This window comes from Rhopilema esculentum, chromosome 11 (genome assembly GCF_057945365.1).
Source record: "Rhopilema esculentum isolate cy_ngs chromosome 11, ASM5794536v1, whole genome shotgun sequence".
Lineage (NCBI taxonomy): Eukaryota > Metazoa > Cnidaria > Scyphozoa > Rhizostomeae > Rhizostomatidae > Rhopilema > Rhopilema esculentum.
Window position 1 is genome coordinate 9,374,050 of NC_142825.1, and position 19,202 is coordinate 9,393,251.

The following is a 19,202-nucleotide window of genomic DNA, read 5'->3' on the forward strand; positions in this document are numbered from 1 at the left end:
CCCCTTACGCCCCCCTGAATAAGCTCCCATCTCCGAGTTACTTTTAACAAAAAAGGCACCCTCTCAAATAAGCCCCCTTGAGAATCAATTCCTACTCCAAAGGATGTTGATCTTGCGGAACCATCCAAATTGCTTGTTGATGCAGATTGTTCTCTTGAAGAGGAAATCTATGTTGAAAACTGATTGCAAAATTTATTACTTGCATGAGTTAAAGTATTGTAAGCGATAGAAGTATTTCTTCTGTTGAATAGTCTTGACCCGTGTTGAGTCCAGTGTTCTCTATTCCCTATGTTACGACATGAAAGTGGCACGAAGATATGTCACAAGATTTTGTGTTGCTTCTACTATACCAATACCTGTAGTTTCTCAAAACACAACGTTCGATAGTAAAAAGTAAAATAAAAGATGGAAGAACATGTTTTAATTTTTATAAATTGCAGATTATTCTCGATAAATTTGCTGTTCACATTTTGATTTGCAGCAAGCCCTATTCCCGAGATTTTCTGTCTGATCTCATTTTGTTTCTTGTTTCGATATTATGGCTTTCAAAGATTGTAAAAAGTTGTAGCTTATTGGGGGTTTTTTATCGTCATCAATTTGGTAATCATTGTATTTATGAAGGCCTTGATTTTTAAAAGTTTTTCTTTACTTATATGTTTTTGTTATCATTAAAGTGTTTAATTTTGTCTTGTCCTTCATTTTGAACTTCTTGAATTAGCCTTGCGTTTCTTGGGAAATTTGACCCAATGTCATTATTGTGTGTTTATGTTTTGTTTGTTGATTTATATAAATACACTGGTACTTTATAGTTTACTTGCTAATCGTGACAATTATGTTTGAGTAGAATTCATTTTAATGAGATTAATGAGATTAAGTGGTCGAACGTATGATTTCGTTTTTAATTTTTTTTCATTTCGACCCAGTATTATATAGCCATTTTCAAGAATATGTGTGCTTTAATAAAATATTTATGGTGTTTGATGTATTATTAGGAGCACGTTTGGTTTTAGGATGTTTAGCACTGTATTCCAACGTTTATGTAATTTTAGGTCAAAACCAATTCTAGATTGTACGTTCTAATGGTCAGGAGCGCAATATTCAAATCCCAATAGTTTCAAGTTTATTATTGCATTCAAAATTTAAATATGTTTTTATTTCGACGCTAGGCGTGTTTTCTTTTACTGACAAGTCTGTTACGTGTTTTCGTTGCTTGTAAGAGTCAATATGGAACAAGAGATAATAAATTATTACCACTTATGTGGGCAGATGGTTACTTCGGATGTAGGTGTTCCCGAAGAAAGTATGATAATGAAAATACGATATGATGTTGCAGATGCAATTATATGCTCTTTAGATAGAACCAAATTACCAATATTTACAAAATCTGATCTTGCTGCCGAAATCGATTTATTAATGTTTAGTCTTTTGGATCAAATCCAAACTTGTTAGAGTCATTTTTAAGAATCTCCAGATCTTTCGGTAAAAATCTTGGACGCGGTCTTCTCTCGAATTCCTTGTTGTTTTGTTAATCAGATCAGTCGTAATAGATATTGCGGACTGTCGTAGCTCTATTACATCTATAATCACGGAACAAATACGTTTGTGCATCGTTATCGTTTAAATGCACGTTTATTCATGTTATTTCCTCAGCTGGCTGTTTTGCCTCATTATAATGTAACTTAATTTTGTGTCAAGGCCAGTGTGTCCGTAAAAGTATTCCCAAAAAATTTAAGGGTTTTGTTAGAGCTGTTGATACTTTCAACGCTTCAGAGCAGTTTCGCGTTATTCGATGTTTGGTTGCTCGAAGTTTTTCTGGGTTTTTCGGTTATAACTGTAAGAGGACATTTACTGGACGATTTTCCTTTTGTCTTTCTGCGTTGCACACATCTCTTGCAAAACGTTTTGAAACCCTTGTGTAGGCCGGCGTATATGCAGCAGTTAGTGACGCTGCTCAGGAGGACAAGTGATCCAAACCAATCATTCATTGTTATGTAGTCGCCCAACCTCTTCAAGTCTCCCGTAATTCCAAGCTCATACACCATTGCCACATAGAAGACGTTATACGGCAGCGTGCATGCAGTGAAGACGAGGAAAGCTACCAACAACACAATAAGAAGATTTACTTCTTTTGCATGGCCACGTTTCGATTTGCCAAGGATTGCTTTGCCGCGTTCGCGCATGACGTTTGCTATGCAGATGAGGGTGTAGCTCATGATAACCATTGGTACGAGGCTTTGAACGAAGAGAATGGATAGATTGAAGGCCAGCTCTTTGCGGGGGCTGTTCCAACGTGGCAAGCAGTGTTTGCCAACAACTGTTATTGTGTTTATGTACGGTATAAAACAGATGAACGATAGTAGCCATATTACCAAAACAGTTAGATGAATACAGCCCCGACGATATCGTGGTTTTAGAGGCTGTACAATACCACGATAGCGTTCTATGGCAATGCTGGCAAGTATCCAGGAAGAGGCATTAACTGATATTGGTTCAATTGCAGACATGATTCGGCAACCTGCTTTCGTGAAGTGGGCTCTTTCTTCATGCGAGAGTATAGTAAATATGGTACGTGGTGGAGTGCATAGTGAGACTAGCAAATCAGCAATGGCCAAGTGAAGAATGTAGGTGTCATAGAGTGTACGCTTTACCTTTTTAGCGAAGAATACGATCACACAAGAGTTGCCAGCAACGCCCAGAATGAAAATTGATATGTAAAGGGTGATGAGCAATATTGATTTTGTGTCGTACATCAAGTCACCATTATGCATGTTTGAAGAATCTGTTGGAAGGTAGGAAGTTACTGACCTTGCAATTGGTTGGTTTGTGGTAGCTGTTAGATTCATTTTCTTTAACTGTGAAGTGGTGATGTATCTTCTACTCAGCAACTAGCTGATCTCTCGGAAGGTCTCTTGCCAAATAGATTTTGCAGACGGTTCCTCTGTACCCAACCTGCAATGATGACAGCTGATTTTAAATACGGGGGATATATGCGTTATTTTCGCGTTCATTTAACGTAGGTTGTATCTACGATGGCTTTTTTGTTATAATGCGATCATTTCAGGGGGATCATAGAGGCAATAAAACCATTACTAATGGTCGAAGAACCTTTAGGTTAAAGCAAATATCTGAGTTATGAAACAGATTGCACCTAACCCTCCCGATGTCAAAGCTCTATGCAGGTGCAAAATGTGAGCATTAGTTTCATAAACACTCAAGGTCTTTTCTCAATGGCTTTTAAATTTCGAAAGATTTGTTCGAGTTTGCTGAATACTTTCCTTTTTAAATAAGAAACTCAAAACATGCTTTTATTAATGAAAGAATCTTGATTTTTTTATGAAATTGAGTAGGTATATTAAAAGTATCTTGTTTATTGGGCTAGCAGAAAGATATAGAACTTGGAATTGTCTGTTTTACGATTTTTCTGTGCGATGTAGCCTCAAAACAATATAATATCAGTTGAGTAACGGGTGGTTAAAATTTGTTTTGCATACAATGCCGTAGTTAGTTGAAGTAGCATTGCAATGCATATAGTCGTTTCTTTAAAAGTACAGGGCATGATCTCTTCTAACAAGTAGCGTTACTACTGATTGTCAAACTAAGGTTTCTTGACATTACAACACGGCACTGCCAATTTTTTTTAAAGAAAACTGTCGGGTTTTTAAATAGATGCAAACGCACATCGCGGGGAGTTCAGCAATATTTGAAATCGTATTTTTTTCAATCAGCAATTATTGAAATTAAAAAAGGTTCCCATCCAATAGATTTCCAAACAATTTTAAAATGTTGTTGTTGAACCATAAGCTAACGGGAAAGCACGGTGACACATGTGGTATTTTTAAAATTCTGAGAAGCTAAATAACCAGAATTTTATATTTATCACTCCACGGACAAAAAAGATGCTTCCTTCTCATTCATATCTCATTCATAACCAGCAAGTATACTAACTTCTTTTGCTGTCGTGTTTGGTTTGTACTTAAAACCATCACCTGTATACAAGGACCGTGGAGCATATTACTGATTGAGGGAGCTAAAATGTTTTGGGGGAGCGAAACATGCTAAAACCAAGAGCAAGGCAATTTTTAAGTACATTTTCAAAAAGAACCCCTAGCAGATGATGAAATTCTGGACCCACTTCTACAAAAATCCGACGAGAAAGCAAACAATAGGTTTAATGTCAGATTGTCAGGCTATATGTCCTGTTTATAAAGACGATGCTTTATCTGAAATAAATGAATTAAAAGGGGTTAAAAATAATAGCTGCCGTAACCGACCTTTGAAGCAGATTTTTGAACGCCCCATCAAAAGAGAATGATGTTTCCCGAATACATGTAATCTCCGACATCGAGGGTATAACTACCAGGATATAATTGACAGGCCTTTAGATCAAGTAAGGGAGGCTGAAACATTAGTTTGTGGATAACTTCTCAAAGAATAAAATGTATCTTTCGCGTATCCATCCTCGATCAGTCAAAAAGGTCAGCCTCGGGTTTATCAAAACAGACTGTGTTGATATAGATGTGCAGTTTGGCTTGGTTGCTGTTCAAGATAAATGAAGGATACCATTTATTAAGTTGTCCCGAGGAGGCAACATCCGGATCCCTTTCGCACTACATGACCGTTGTGATAAAATTTGTGACAGGTAGCCTCAAATCTACTGCATTATCTAAAAGATACGCGGATTGTCCTACTCAAGCCAAAACTTAATTTTCCAAGTTGATTCTTGGTCTTCCTGCCTTATTAGTTTACTTTTCCAGCCTATGGAGTTTGTAAATGACTTTTTGTAAGCTTATTATTCCAACCTTCTTAATATTCTTACGCTTTACGTGTCGCATTTCAGTGCTGGGAGTTCCAATCAGATGTTGCTTTGTCAAACCGCTGCAAAAGTCAACCTTTATAATAATCTGCTTATCGTTGTTACAATCAAAAAAGGATTTTTGTGGATAACATAAGAATTAAGAACAAGATCGATTCTTTATAGCATATATAACCTCTACATACATTAACTGTAGGGTCAATCGCTAAAACTTTCGAGAGATCGGTGGAAAAGAATTGAACAAGCTTTGATGATACATTCATGTCTAAAGATATTGGAACATGTCTTCTTTCTCCAAAAGTATCGTAACCTGCCCGTGTTTTAAAATTTTCCACAGCAAACCCTAGCCCAAGCCTGTTTCCGTTTTTGCTTCACCTGAGTAATAGACAGTTACTTTATTCATGAAACCAAGAAGATTATTAAGTATTTGAATAAAATGTTGATCGAAACTTCAAATTTGTTTCATAGCAAAGTTGCGAAATCTTATGCAAATTTTCACTGAAAACCTGATATACGTTATCAATATTTATCATTAAAATTCTACTACAATAATAATTGTTAACAAGATACTGATAATAATGATATAGAAAAATAAAACAACAACACAATGCAACTAGATGTAGTAGAGTTCTAAAGGAGGAGCTCTCAAAGTAGGTAAACCAACGAGATGAGAGATAAACTAACGAAATATTGGTTTGTAGCACAAGATAATAAAAGGCCGATAAAGGTTTTAACTTTTTGACTGATAAAGCAGCAGTACCACTTTGACATGTACAATATACTATTGCCAGCTTACTTTAAGGGAGTAGAGAAGATTTGACCATACAGTCTGGTATCCAGACCGCAAGAAGAAAAAACACTATTCTTACGAGATATGCGAAGACATGGAATTCATCTGCGCGTAATCCACGTAAGCTAGATTTTGAAAGCTTTAATATTTATGAATGCTTGTTTCAAACAAAGATAGATATCCAGAAACTGGTTCAGTTATAATGCTGTTGTAGGTAGTTTACTTGCTTTTTGGACTTGAAACTGCTATAAAAGTGGAGTATGGCCTTATTAAGTTTCTAACTATTAGCTAACATGATGTGGTTAATGCTTTTCACTCCTGGAGTTAGTAACGCCTAAATCAACTCAGGAGTGAGCCCCGGAATTCAGGAGTTGTTGTTTGAATGGGAGTTGGTTTACTTATACGTTTTTAAGTTTCATCGAGAGTCAAAAGAAAGAAGGACTATGCTAAACATCCAATTCGAGGGATGAATAACCTTTCTCTACTTACTTTTTTGAGTCGTTATTTTGCTTCATTGTTGTCCCAGTGCATGTAAGGGAGGAGGCAATCACCTGAAAAGGCAAGCTGGAGTCGAAAAGTTAGCCGGGGCAGAGGTAGGGGACAGAGGTAGGGGACAGAGGTAGGGGACAGAGGTAGGGGACAGAGGTAGGGGACAGAGGTAGGGGACAGAGGTAGGGGACAGAGGTAGGAGGGGCAGAGTAAGAAGAGGGACTTGTTTCTTGAAAAAGGGGGCACCTCTAAAACAAGGACAATTTTCCAAAATGGCTGCCCTCGATTTGAACGTCCCTCGATTTCAACGTCCTCTGCTGCAGGCGTCATTGTTTAGACTAGCCAATTTTAACTTAAACTTGAGACCCGTTTTTTCTTTGCTCTTAAGTTTTTCGATATCTTCGTTGTGAATTTCGTTTGCAGTGCGTTTGCTCTGCAGTGCTTTAGTCGATCCCGTAGAAAGCGGATAATGCTGCGTAACAATGCACTGCGTTATTTTTCTATTAGATCCTTTACGTTGCAAACTGATGTACTATTGATGATAAAAATCGATTCCAAGAAAGCTAGATAATTTTCTATAACGTTCTAAACTCATTCGTATTCAAATTTTGAATGAAACCTATGAAGATCCTTGAAGACGTCAAGGGACTCAGAACCTCTTAGAAGCAAGTTGCGAAAGAATCATTATGTGGGGGGATTGTTTTTGAAAATGAACAGCCAGGACGTTAGAAACATAAACATCCAGTCAACGCCTCCTACTGCACGACAATCATAGTGCACCCTACATTTCTCAACTACTTTTGAATTTGCAGTCTATGAACTTTCGATACTCAAATTCTGCAAATAAAGAACTTCTTGAATCATGGCCGGAGTTTCTTCATGACGTTTTTGGTGTTTTTTGATGGTAGAAAATGCTCTTAAACTTGCTTTGTATCCAGCGACGTATTATGTGGTAATACTTAGACCCTTCCCACAACAATTTGTGCAAACGGACTTGCTAATATTTCAAAAATCTTCTTAAGAAGGTTGTAGAGATGAACTTTCAATACCAACCCTCAGAACCTCTCAAGAAGTGGGAAAAACAAATAACTGGTTTGAGCTGATGTTTATAAATGAAACTCTATGTGGTAGTCCGTTTACCCTAAATAGCATTAACAATTTATAATATATTTGGCAGAGTTCACACTTAGATCTTGCAAAATTTGAGTAGCTTTGTTTTATCTTCTTATTCATTTCTTTATAGCCTGTTTTTGCTCCACATTTTTCAGTTTGTAATGAATAAGGACCGTTTTATACGTCGTGTCGTGCCGTGCCGAATCTGAAGAGTTGTGGTTCGGCATCGGTAGGATTAGTGGTACGACTTGGTTATATACAGCCGTGCCCAAGTCGCGCCGTTCCATGCCGAATCTTCACCAGCACTTGTGGGACATACCATCGCAAAACGGATATGCATGAAGTCACTTTGTGCACTCTAAAAAACCTTTTTAAATCTTTCAACTTAATTATTTGTCTATAAACTTGCTTGTGTTTCACAGCAAACGGTGACAGGATCTTTGGTGTTCATTGCTTCATTCAATGGACTCAAAAATTGCAATGATCAAACATGCTAAAGACTTTCCTCTGCGTTCTTGTTGCAATCAAATTCATTCCTCTTCTTATCAAGGCAAGTATTTTGTCGAGAAGAGCTCTCGTAGAAGAACAGTGGCGGTAATCGTCAGCCATTTTATTGTGTTGATGCGCATGCGTTGGTAAGGTTCGGCACGGCACGGCACGGCACGGCACGGCACAACATTTGGTTTTATAAGTCGAACATGGCCGGGCCGTGCCGTGCCGTACCGGGCGTGGAGCTCTAGGCAAATGGTTCGACTCAGTCGTACCGTGCCAAACCAACAAGAATTAGCTTTGGGCCGTTTTATAACGGCGCTGTGCCGCGACGAACTAGCAGGTTATTGGTTCGACTGAGGTTCGACTGTGATTCACCTCCGTTTTATAAAGGCAAAAAGTTGGTTGCGCTGAACTGTAGTTTCGCATGCGCATAACCACTTGAGTCCTTCGTCTGAGAAAACACGATGGCAGACGAAAGAAGTGTGATTCGTGGTGCAGATCGACTGTTGTTTTTAAAAGTCGCTCAGGGTCGACCCAGCCGAGCATCCCTTGCCGTACGGTTCGACTCAGTCGAACCACGTCGAACCAAGTGACAAATTGGTTTTATAAAAGACGCGCAGAGAAATTTCACGTTGCACCAACCAAATTTCACGTGGTTCGGCACCGCACCGCACGACTTATAAAACGGCTCTTTGTCGTTAAGCCTGTAGATAAAGATTTTCGAAGACATCTTTCACGGAAAGATTTATGGATTTCTGCAACCTACCATGCCTTTCAGAAGTCTTTGTACGCTATTCAAAATTTTCGAACATTTTTAATGCATTCCTTTCTCTCTCTGCTAACAGTGTTGTTTTGTTCAATTTTTAAAGGCTCGGTATGTCAAATTGATTTATTTCTGATTGCTATGATATTTAAATCTAAAGCCAGCATTGATTGGCGGAAGAGGGGTACAGTGTCGACCAGGTAACAGGGTGTTCCGAGGACAGCCGGCATGGATTGTAGCGGCTAACGACAATAGTTTTAGTGTATCGGTTCAGCAAAATCGAGGCGTTGGTAGAATTTTAAGTTGTCTAAAGCCAAATGATTTAAAGCTTTCTTGTTATGTTAATTAACTAGACGAATTTGCAAGAGTGTTTTACGATAAAATCATACGCAAAGATGCTCAGCATCTTAGCTGGATGCTACCAAAAACGTCGTTTTGATTTTCATGACCGCTTTTTTTTCAAGCAAGATTATCTTGAAGTAACAATTTTTTAAAAAAAATACTAATTCCTTTAATCTCAATTTCAAGATCCCGACTCATTTTCAACAAGCTGCCAGTTACATTGTTTCCCATCTATTGGAGCTAGCTGTCATGTCCCCCATTTATAGGAGACTGTGTAAACAGCCAAATAATCATGTGCCTTAGGCGGAACCTGCATTCTTTTGACTTCTCGCTGTAAAAAAGTGGTTTTTATAATAAGCTACATACCCGAGAGAAATTGTGGCTTGCGATGCGCATGCGTCCAGTGTCATCAGACAGTGTCCTGTTATGAATCACAGACGTGGTCGCCTTTTCATTTATGCCGTTTGACTGTTCACTGCCGCCCATCGTATCAATTCCAATTCAAATTTGCATAGGCCTAATTCAGGGATTAACTCTGTTGGTTCTAATGCAATTTCCGCGGCCCTTTATCTTGAAACGGTTCTAATGGACATTTTTATGAGTTTTAATTATTACTAATCAAATAATAGTGCTGTTTTCATATAAAATAATAGTTTCCAATAAGATTGAAAACTACATTTTGAAAATCACAGACAATACCCGATAAGTCTGTGATCTACTTTTAAATTTCTATGTTTCTTGCTTTTTACCTGAGTTTTATTTGTACGTAGATGACTTCTTTACCGGGTCTTACAAGATACTTTCCCAATCTAGGGGTGTACCGGATCAGGATTTTCAGAATCCGGCCGGAACCGGATTTACCGGATTTCTTCGTGGAATATCCGGCCGGATTCTACCGGATAATCTGACCATTTATAGAATTTTCAGTAATAAAAAGTTTTGAGCCACTTTGTGAAAAAATGTATAGCGAGAAGATCAAAGAGGCCTATTCAGGGTTGCCAGATTGAATTTACAAACGAAGGCTAGACTGGTGAGCAATTTAAGCCAAAATGCTCATAAAAAGGCCAAATCAAAAACTCTCTCAAGAATCCATCGAGCAGGTTCTACGCTTGTGCCTGTTAGATAATTTCTTAACTTTGATAAAAATCTTACTTTTTTCCAAAACCCTTTGCTAAAATCAAGATAATATTTAGGTTAGGTGATAAAATTTGAAATTTGGTTAACACTTTGTAGTTAACTACTAATTATTCTATGAATGTAGTAATTACTTATTAATTTTGGACGTCTGCTGAAAAGGCCAACAAGGTCAAATTTATTTAGTAAGCAAAAACAATTTTTCCAGGCAATCTAAATCTAAAAACCAAAAATGAAAAATTTGGCCTAAAAAGCCGATCTGGCAACCCTGAATTATATCATCCAGTCTTCCTGTTTCGTGATGTTTAGCACTTTCATTTCAAATCTGTTTTCAAGGCGCTTGTTTTATAGTCGATATTGTTTAGTTCTGGAAAATCCATTTTTAATCACTGTATAAAGGGAGTCTGACTTGGTTTCCAAATTTTCTTAGTTATGATTAAAGTTCTGGAAAATCCGGCAACTGGCCGGATTTCGGAAACAAATCCGGCCGGAACCGGATTTTCAAAATATCAGCGATCCGGCGTCGGATTATCCGGCCTACCGGATATCCGGTACATCCCTATCCCAATCATGGAAATTGATGGATCGTGAATTCGAATGAACCAACGCTTATGATGAAAATTAAGTGCTTTACCAAAAAAAGCCAACCGAAACTGTCTGCTAGGTTTTGATACATTTCACATAGTTTGTATTATTTTATACTTGATCCTCTTCTCCCCCTCCGATAAAAATTTGTTTTATGTAGTAGTTGAAGGTTCGCTATGGCCAAATTGATCCATTTCAGGTAGCTATGATATTTACCTCTAATACCACTCTAACACAACATGGTTTTCAGGGGGAGGGGGGGGTAGGTTGCGGTTGTTTATTTACTGGAAGCAGTTAATTTTTGGCATCATTTTAAGCATCATTAAGAAGGACTTTTGACTAGGAATATGTTATAATGAGCAAATTCCTTATCATTTAAAGCTGTAAGATATTGCAAAATATCACTGCTGTTTTTGGCTATCAAATGTTTTGTTCTTTTGCGTGATTTCTTCAGGACTTGTTATGGATTTCTTTGTACTGGAAAGTCTATTCCACACTTGTGCACCATTTTCACCTAACTCAAGATCACCTCAATCTTTTTCTGTTTTTCCTGTTGCCCAGAATCAAAGCTGTGCTTAGTGGAAAGTTTAATGAACAAATTTTATATTACGGTAGAAGTATTTAATTTGCAAAATCTTACACTTACCAGCAAACCCCTGCTTTTGACAAATTTAAAGACGTTGGTATTATTGCCGTTTAATGTTTAATGTAAGTTTGTTAACCATTAAATTTATAGAAAGTGATCATTTTAGAATTTCGTGGTTTGTAAAAATTTTGCAACTTTGTTCAAAAAGAGTGGTACACCTTCCATATTTCTTGCCGTTGGTGTTTTGCCTTCATGTAGTTATCATGTTTGGTTTGGTGTAAGAACACGCCGTTTGGTGTAAGAACACGCCGTTTGTATAAGAACACGCCGTTTGGTGTAAGAACACGCCGTTTGGTGTAAGAACACGCCGTTTGGTGTAAGAACACGCCGTTTGGTGTAAGAACACGCCGTTTGGTGTAAGAACACGCCGTTTGGTGTAAGAACACGCTGTTTGGTGTAAGAACTGAACGGTTATAAGTTGCTACTCTGAGTTTCACGGTTAATGCGATCATCAGGCAAGTTTATGAATTGTCTAGTAACATTATCAACGAGGTCAAGACTGTGTGGTAACGAATTAAGTGAGGCAAATAAGCATCCAAGGAAACTTTGCTTCTAGAAAAGATACTTTGCAAAATTTCTATGCTTTTTTAAGTCATTCTATAAAAAATTGAATAGTTTTATTACTTGTTCTGCAAAAAAGGTGGAAACCGTGATTAGATTATGCTATGCAAAATTCTGTTATGCAAAAAACAACAGTAAACACACGTTAATTAACTTTGGCTAATAGTTCGCTCCAGCATACGGGGCTTCATCAGAGCAAAACTGAGCGGACTAAAAAGTGTAAAAATTTAAAATAGGCGATGATGGTATGCGATATGGATAAGTTGACTTATTTTCAAATGTTTTTCATTTGTTTTTGTCACCTCATTGCAACTCTTTTTTCTATGGTTGATTATGAGATCGTTCAAGTAGTTTGCTGATATTTACAGTGGAGCCTCCACATTAACCTAGAGTTACTGTCTTTTTATAGGGTGGTTTCTGTTGAAGGGAGCTGTCCGTTGAAGGATAGTGTCCGTAGTGGCAACCGAACTCCAAAAACCAGCATACTAAAGAAATCAGGGTATACCAAAAGCAAAAAACGAAACCCTCTTTGTAACCTTCCAGGGTTGAAGAGAATTGTCCTCTTGTCCAACCCTACATCGTTTTACCCTACTTGTCTACTTCCTTAACACTAAATCATCCTGTTATAGACAGTACCTCTCTCAGATTCGTTCAAAGCAAAGATTTTGCTTTTTCTAAAACGTGTATAAATGTATCCCGTTTTTTCTTTTTAAAGTATCTCTCTTTTTTGCATAGACCAAGAAATATGCTGATGTAATAATACCAAGAGGAGCAGATAACACCGGTAGGTTCGACTTTCAATTTGTGCTTCTTTGTAAGGCCCCGGTTACACGAGATCGGATCCATATTGGATCCAGAATGCTGCGCTATTTGCTAGTGTTACAACGACAAACTAGGAAACTATGGACAAAAAAGAGAAGCGGAAGCAGTCTGTACCAAACACCACCTTTTGTGAACCAACAAAATAATCGATAGAACAATACCCCAGAGTCAAAGCGATGTCGACATTGAGGCCTGTCATACAAAATAGTATGCTTTGACAAATTTGATCTTTTGACAGAAAAAATCTATGCAAGAATTAATTTTACCTAAGGACCATTAAGTAGCCAGGAGATCATGAGACGAATTTGGTCACTATTTCGGCCTTTATAAAACATATAAAAGCATGTCACACATAAAAGCAAATACATTCTATCAGCAGTTATTGGCTTATGATTATGATCATATTGCTTTTTCAAATATCTCCTAAAAAATCAGTCAGTTTTTATGTTAGGCTGCTGTTTATTGAGATGTGTGAGAAAAATTAAACTTTTTCTACCTTTCTGTTCAAATAAAAAAGTTATTATGACATTGCCTTAACTTCAAGTGAACAATTCGTTATAAGTTTCAAGAATGGACATAATCAATGTTAGCTTAAGAAGGCCCAAACGGAAAACTTTCAATCAAGCAGAGATTTTAATTTCCTGGATAGCTTTATAAAAAATTTTAAATATGATTGTTGCTGTCCTTTAGTGCCAAGTTAACTGCATTATGTGAGGAATCGTGTTAGTAGAACGGCTACTGGCATTCAAGCTAAGCATAAAAAATTCATTATTATTCTGAAAGTAAGCAATTTTTTGATAAAAAATATTTTCCTCACAGTAATTCTTGCATTTGCGGATGTTTATTGATGTCTAATACCAAATTATTTTTTAATTACATCGACCATTAATCTTATCAGCAGCTCAGTTTTGTACTTTGTCTTTGATATGTTAGCATCGTCTGACCAGATATCCGTCGTTTTTAAACCAATATGTGCAAGATAAAATTTCTATTTTATGCCATTTGCCGAAACGGCATTTTTGGTATGAACTTTGTTATTGCTGCACTTGTTTTGCGCTATCAGTATCGTTGCACTTAAAATTTTGCTTGACTTGAACCAGAGATGGTGTTTGGGTTTCATAAAAAAGTTAAAAGACCTTTATTGACTGATTTAAACATAATAGACTGTTTTACACCCAATTCACTGGATTGCGATGTAATAATTTTCGTGCGAATTGACTGACAAACAAGAAATTGATTGTTATAAAACGAATTAGTTTTTATACGACAAATTATTTGTCATGCGTAAGATTGACTGGAATTTTACGAATCAATTTGATGTACGAATTTACTGTCTTATAACGAACTGACTTGAATACCTCAAACAATTCTGATTAGAACAAAATGTTTAGAACAATAAATTGAATGGAATAACTACATAGGGATCAACAATGGAATAGCTACACAGTTAATTCAACGTGGCATCTTAACAGCTGAAATAGCAAGTCAACATTTCCCTTTTTCAGAGTTTATTCAAACATTATGGAATTAACAAATCCGGATCGATAAACTGATCAAGTACATGTCTTGTATGCCATGGTGCTGGCTGTGTTTGTGAATTGCTCGTTTAACGACGAAAATAGCCTGATCTAGGTTTTAAGCTGCTTAGCTTATTAAATCTATCCCATCTATCCATCCAGGCGCTCCCACTATCCAGTTAATTCTAGAATCTGTAAAACTGAAAATAATGTGCAATTTTCTTATAAACAACATATGTAGGTCAAGAGATATTTTGTTGTTGGGAGGTTTCCCTTTCCTTGAGGTTAGTTTTGCAATGCTATAGCTGCAGGAAAAATTTTTGAACAGAGTTATTTGTATGCTGTCTTGAGTGGTCCAAAATAAGAAAGCGACAGTTGAACCAAATTTAACGCTATAAATGCCGTTTATTAGTTTTTTATCTTTATATGTCCTTACAGTAGCGTAGGCACGTGGAGTTTGATGGGGGCGATTGTCTCGACCCCATTTGGTACAGGTTCTTACCAATTTTCCTTGGGCGCTCATTGTTGCTCCAAATGTAGCATATGTTCAAGCGCATCCCTGTGTCCCGCCAGGTATCACATGAAGATGAACGAAAAACCAAAACTCAGAACGTGGCTTGAATCTAGTTGCCTCTGTAGCTATATATATCGAAGCATTCGAAAAAACTATAGCACCAATGGCGTCTAAGCACGAAGCACGTAGCGCCCAATTCACCTAAACTGTTCTTCTTGCTGAAAAAGGCCTCTGTGTCTATGTAAGACTTGTCATCTCTAAAAAACGTTTGCATAGCAAAAAGGAAAGGTTAGTTATGTTAGTCTCGTTGCATGCATTGGTTAAAAGAAACAAAGAGATTCTTGCAAATAGCCAAGAGCAATTTAAATGTTTCTGTCTCTTGTCAACAAACAAGTGCTTCCTCTTGACATCACAGCAGTTTGCACGTTACGTTACAAGTGATTTTTGCAACCACTTACTTTAAATTTAGAAGGATTGAAAAGCTAGCAATCCCAAATATGCTTTTTGGAATATATTCAAACCCAAAGTTAAGGGTGTTTTCCAATATGTGCCTCGCCAAGACCTTTCTTTTCTATTCCCTTTCTCCTACTGACCTTACCTTGTCGGCTCCACTGCTTGTTCAAAAAGTTCCAAATAGAACCAATCTTTCTTAGGATTTGCAGTCATTAAAATTTCCTGTTTCATCCAGATGTAACTCATTGACTAATGTAACATTTAAAATATAAATTTGTTGACGATTAATTATTTGCACATATTTCAGTGGCCATTGATCTGATTGTCCAGCACATCAAGGACTTGCTAAACGATAAATCAGCGGACAGCACTAAAAAACGGACACGCCATCAGTCCGAATCCGGAACTATCAGCAGTAAGATCCGACCGCACTGATTTATGCTGCAGCAATGTTGTTGTCTTGTGATCATTTCTGAATACAGTTTGATCATGTGATCAGTTCAGATCACTGATCGTGTGATGATTTCTAGATAGAATTCCCATTCAGTACGTAGATTGTCGTTTAGTTTTGTGACATAGAGTGACGTAGTTTGTATTTATTATACTTGTTTCTCCTTTGATATGTATTCTTAAAATTCTTTAGAATGCTGTACATGACTCGAAGTTACTTAAAGGCATTGAGTCATGGTAAATAGGCTTTCTCTATAGGGGGTCATTTGGTTTCGGCGTGATCGCTGCTGTTTCATGTGATATTGGCATCCGTTGTTGACAACTTGCTATTGATGGAAACTGTTATGTTAATCAGTACGAGGTGAGTTCATGTGACCAGTTCAAGGTCAGCCAATAGCATCGCAGTCATGGAAATCATGACTCAGCGGATTTTGGCACTTAGGGTATACCCAGTCTATTTATCATGACTCAATGCCTTTAATTTGATAATAACCAATTATCTCGAATCAAAGCTGTTAATTCAAAGAAGCTCAGCTTACTTTCTTGTGTGGCTACATTATTATCAGTGCTGATATTTCAATTTATCCACCATTTATTGTCTGCTTCTATTGTATTTGACATTTTTTAAATTCATAACAAACTTAATAGAACTCTAATTTGGTATTTTGGCAAAGAAATGTAGGTCAAGCATGATTATCTGAAATCATTTTAAAATTCAAAGTTTGTAAACTCTGTGCGGATAGGTTATTCAAAATCTTAAAAATTGAATATGTTCAGAAAAGAAAAGCTAAACAGTAACAAGTATATTCGTGAAAATATTCAGTTGCAATGTATGTCAGTTGAAAGTAATAAAGAAACATTTTAAGAATTATTATTACACTAATCTTGTAAGATATATTTTAAAAAAGCTGTGTATAACACCTTTTTTCTATAATCGCTCTTTAATCATCTACCTTGTCATATGCCTTAAATTTAAAACTGTCAGTTCAGTTACAGGAACTTCTTCAAACTTGAAAATCTTTGTCATTATATTATTGTCTTTGAAATGGATAATCTTGTGTTCGGTGTCCGTATAGAGATATCATAGCAGTAATATCATTGTCGCGGCTCACGGTTTACTGGAAATTTCCAACTCTCTTCGCGTAGATGTTATCTAAAGAGTCATATTGTCATTAGATTTTGCATTTCGGAAGCTGTTTATCGTATAGATTTGATGCCTCTTTGGTATAAAAAGCGAGAATGATTGTAAAATTTACTTTTTAGTGAAAAGAGTTTACTTAAACAATTCTTAAGTTGGAGCGCAATCAGTGGAACCCAGTTGTTAATACTGATTTATATCTGATCAGTGTTATCGACTGTTTGGTTTCACGGCTGAACAATAGACAAGTATTTGCCATATAAAAAAGCCACTTTGGCAGTTTTGTGGCTTCAATTCTGCCAAGAAATGCACCCATTTTCAGGGATAAACTTTTTACCTATAAATATTTAAATCATCACTTGACCATGATAGAATCTTTAACGATGCTATCGATTACGTAGTATAAATGAATCTCGAAATCTTAATTTTTAATTCTCTTTATGGCAAGTTGCTGCTCATTAAATAATCTTTATCAATCCATGCTTACTTACATTCCTCATGAGATTTTTCTTGTCTGGTCAATTTTTGGACCCTATTCATCAAATTGCTTTATATGCACTTTATTATCATACCCATCATGGCAGTTCAGCACAGAAATGACTTTTCTAAATAATCAAGTTTAGCCTTTGAAAAGTTAATGTGCATGCTTTGCTTTTCGGACCATGAAATTGTTTACATATCCACAGCATGTATATGGATATGTATATGAAATACTGGATTCCGCTGTCTCAATTAGGAATGGTCAATTTTTGCTCGTGTTTTCTTCTAGATATGAAATAGCCAAATCTATTTTCACAAAACAATCTTGCTCTGGCTCCTTCCTTGTGGTAGTGAAGTGACAAATCTATTTGGCCATTTTTATCACGTTCAGAATGCTCGTATTCAGCCCCAAATTATGCCCACGCGCTATTAGGGGAGCCTTACGATGCTGCGTAACCAATATTTGCCTCAGTTTCGAGAAGAAAACCTTATCGAAATTTAGCAATTTAACATTCTCTAAAATCCCTTTGTTAATTCTTTGCAAATCTTATTCAGAAGTCAATTTTTTCGATACATGCTCGTTGATTTTCTAGGATCAAAATAGGGTTTTCCACGGCAGGGTGTTTTGCGGGTATTCCTCTTCATAGATAAATCCAAAGTAAGCAATTAATTATTTTGAAAAATAGAAACTTCCAAGTTGGGCGGACAAATAATCAAACGTCTAATTTCTCTTTTATCTAAACAGGGCTCTTTTTGCGGGCAAGATTTTCTTTTCTTAACGCGTCTAAGATTAGGCCTTTAGCCTTGCTGTTTTCACAAAAAAAAGGAACCTCAAAGCATTGATTTTTCTCATGGAAACCTCTTTCAATGACCGAAAGACATGCTCCAGATCTTTTGATAGTTTATTTAGAGCAGCTAGAAAAATCTTTGGGCCAAGAAATTGTTGATAGAAGAATAGCAATTTCGGTAAGTATATAGACTTGGTTTTGCCGCCAAAGGAAGCATTAGAAACTGCAATTGTTTTTATTTATTTGCTTTGGATATCTGCAAGATATGGTTTAGACCTCTTTATAGTTCAAAGAGAGTTGTAAACGCAAGGTTTTAGACCAAAAAAATTTTGATGAAAAAATAACAGTTTTTGTAAGCCTATGGACTTGGCTTTTTTTGTCGCGAAAAGAAGCCTTAAAAACTGCAATTTCTCTTGATCTATTTGCTTTGGATGTCTTCAAGATATGGTTCAAATCTCTTCATGGTTCATAGAGAGTTTTGAAGGTGTAGGCAAGGATTTGGACCAAAAAAATTTAAAACAAGAAATGGCAATTTGTATAAGCTTATAGACTTGGTTTATTCACGCAAAAGAAAGCCTCAATGATTTCATTCTTGATGCCCTCAGGTTTTTTGTTATTGTATCTAATTGTATCTTTCGAATGAACATGAATTTTCACATCATACTTACCTAGGCTTTCGAATTATTCTCAACTCACTGGTTTAAAAATAAAAAACTCCTTTATTAAATCTTTCCGTCAATAATGGCACAAAATTCTTTTTTATTTATGATTAAAATATAATTTTGATTCATTCGTATTCTTGTTTTAAGTCTTGTCCCTAACCCTTTCGATTATAATTTTTTTTTAAAAAACACCTATTATTGTTGAAAATCTTTGCTCCTTAACTCGAGGCAACCTCCTTTTCATTCCTTGTTATGAAATGAAAACAAAATGGTGGTAGGCCACGTGAAGTGAATTGATAAAGTGAAATTATGGCAATGAATCCAAAAAGGTTAAGGTAAGGCTGAAAACATATTTATTTGTAACCTCTAGGATTTTATAAGATACGTGTTGAATAAAATGATACCGTTTTAAGCTGTATGATGGACCTTCAACTGGAAGATTTTGTTGTTGATCTGTAAAATCAGATGAATACCTTCACTGAACTCGTCTTCAATCGTTTTCTCCTAAAGCTTTACAACCAATCTGGAGCATTTGAAAAATAAAAAGGAGAATTAACTCAGAAGTAAGATTAATACCATTTCCGCCCAGCACTCCAATTTGTTGATTTCCATTGGCGGCGCCAAGTAGGGGGGGGGGGCAATATAAAGCG

General features: G+C 36.5%; 2 protein-coding genes across 2 annotated transcripts in view; one reads left to right on the forward strand and one right to left on the reverse strand.

Moving 5' to 3' along the window:
- The window catches only part of LOC135693322 (uridine-cytidine kinase 2-B), a 39,094-nt gene extending 22,581 nt beyond the window's left edge, over positions 1-16,513 (forward strand). The window contains exons 6-7 of the mRNA XM_065211765.2: positions 12,464-12,512; positions 15,342-16,513. Coding sequence (XP_065067837.1) covers positions 12,464-12,512; positions 15,342-15,469 — 177 coding nt within the window. The 3' untranslated portion in view covers positions 15,470-16,513. The remainder of the gene's footprint in view (positions 1-12,463; positions 12,513-15,341) is intronic.
- Positions 968-3,147, reverse strand: LOC135693318 (type-1 angiotensin II receptor). The gene has a single exon (XM_089111086.1). It carries the CDS (start codon positions 2,841-2,843, stop codon positions 1,767-1,769), a length of 1,077 nt encoding a protein of 358 aa, XP_088967212.1. The 5' UTR covers positions 2,844-3,147; the 3' UTR covers positions 968-1,766.
- Positions 16,514-19,202: the final 2,689 nt, after the last annotated feature.

Bases quoted from the DNA above. Each gene is read 5' to 3' on its own strand.
- LOC135693318 (XM_089111086.1), bottom strand. From the start codon at position 2,843: ATGAATCTAACAGCTACCACAAACCAACCAATTGCAAGGTCAGTAACT.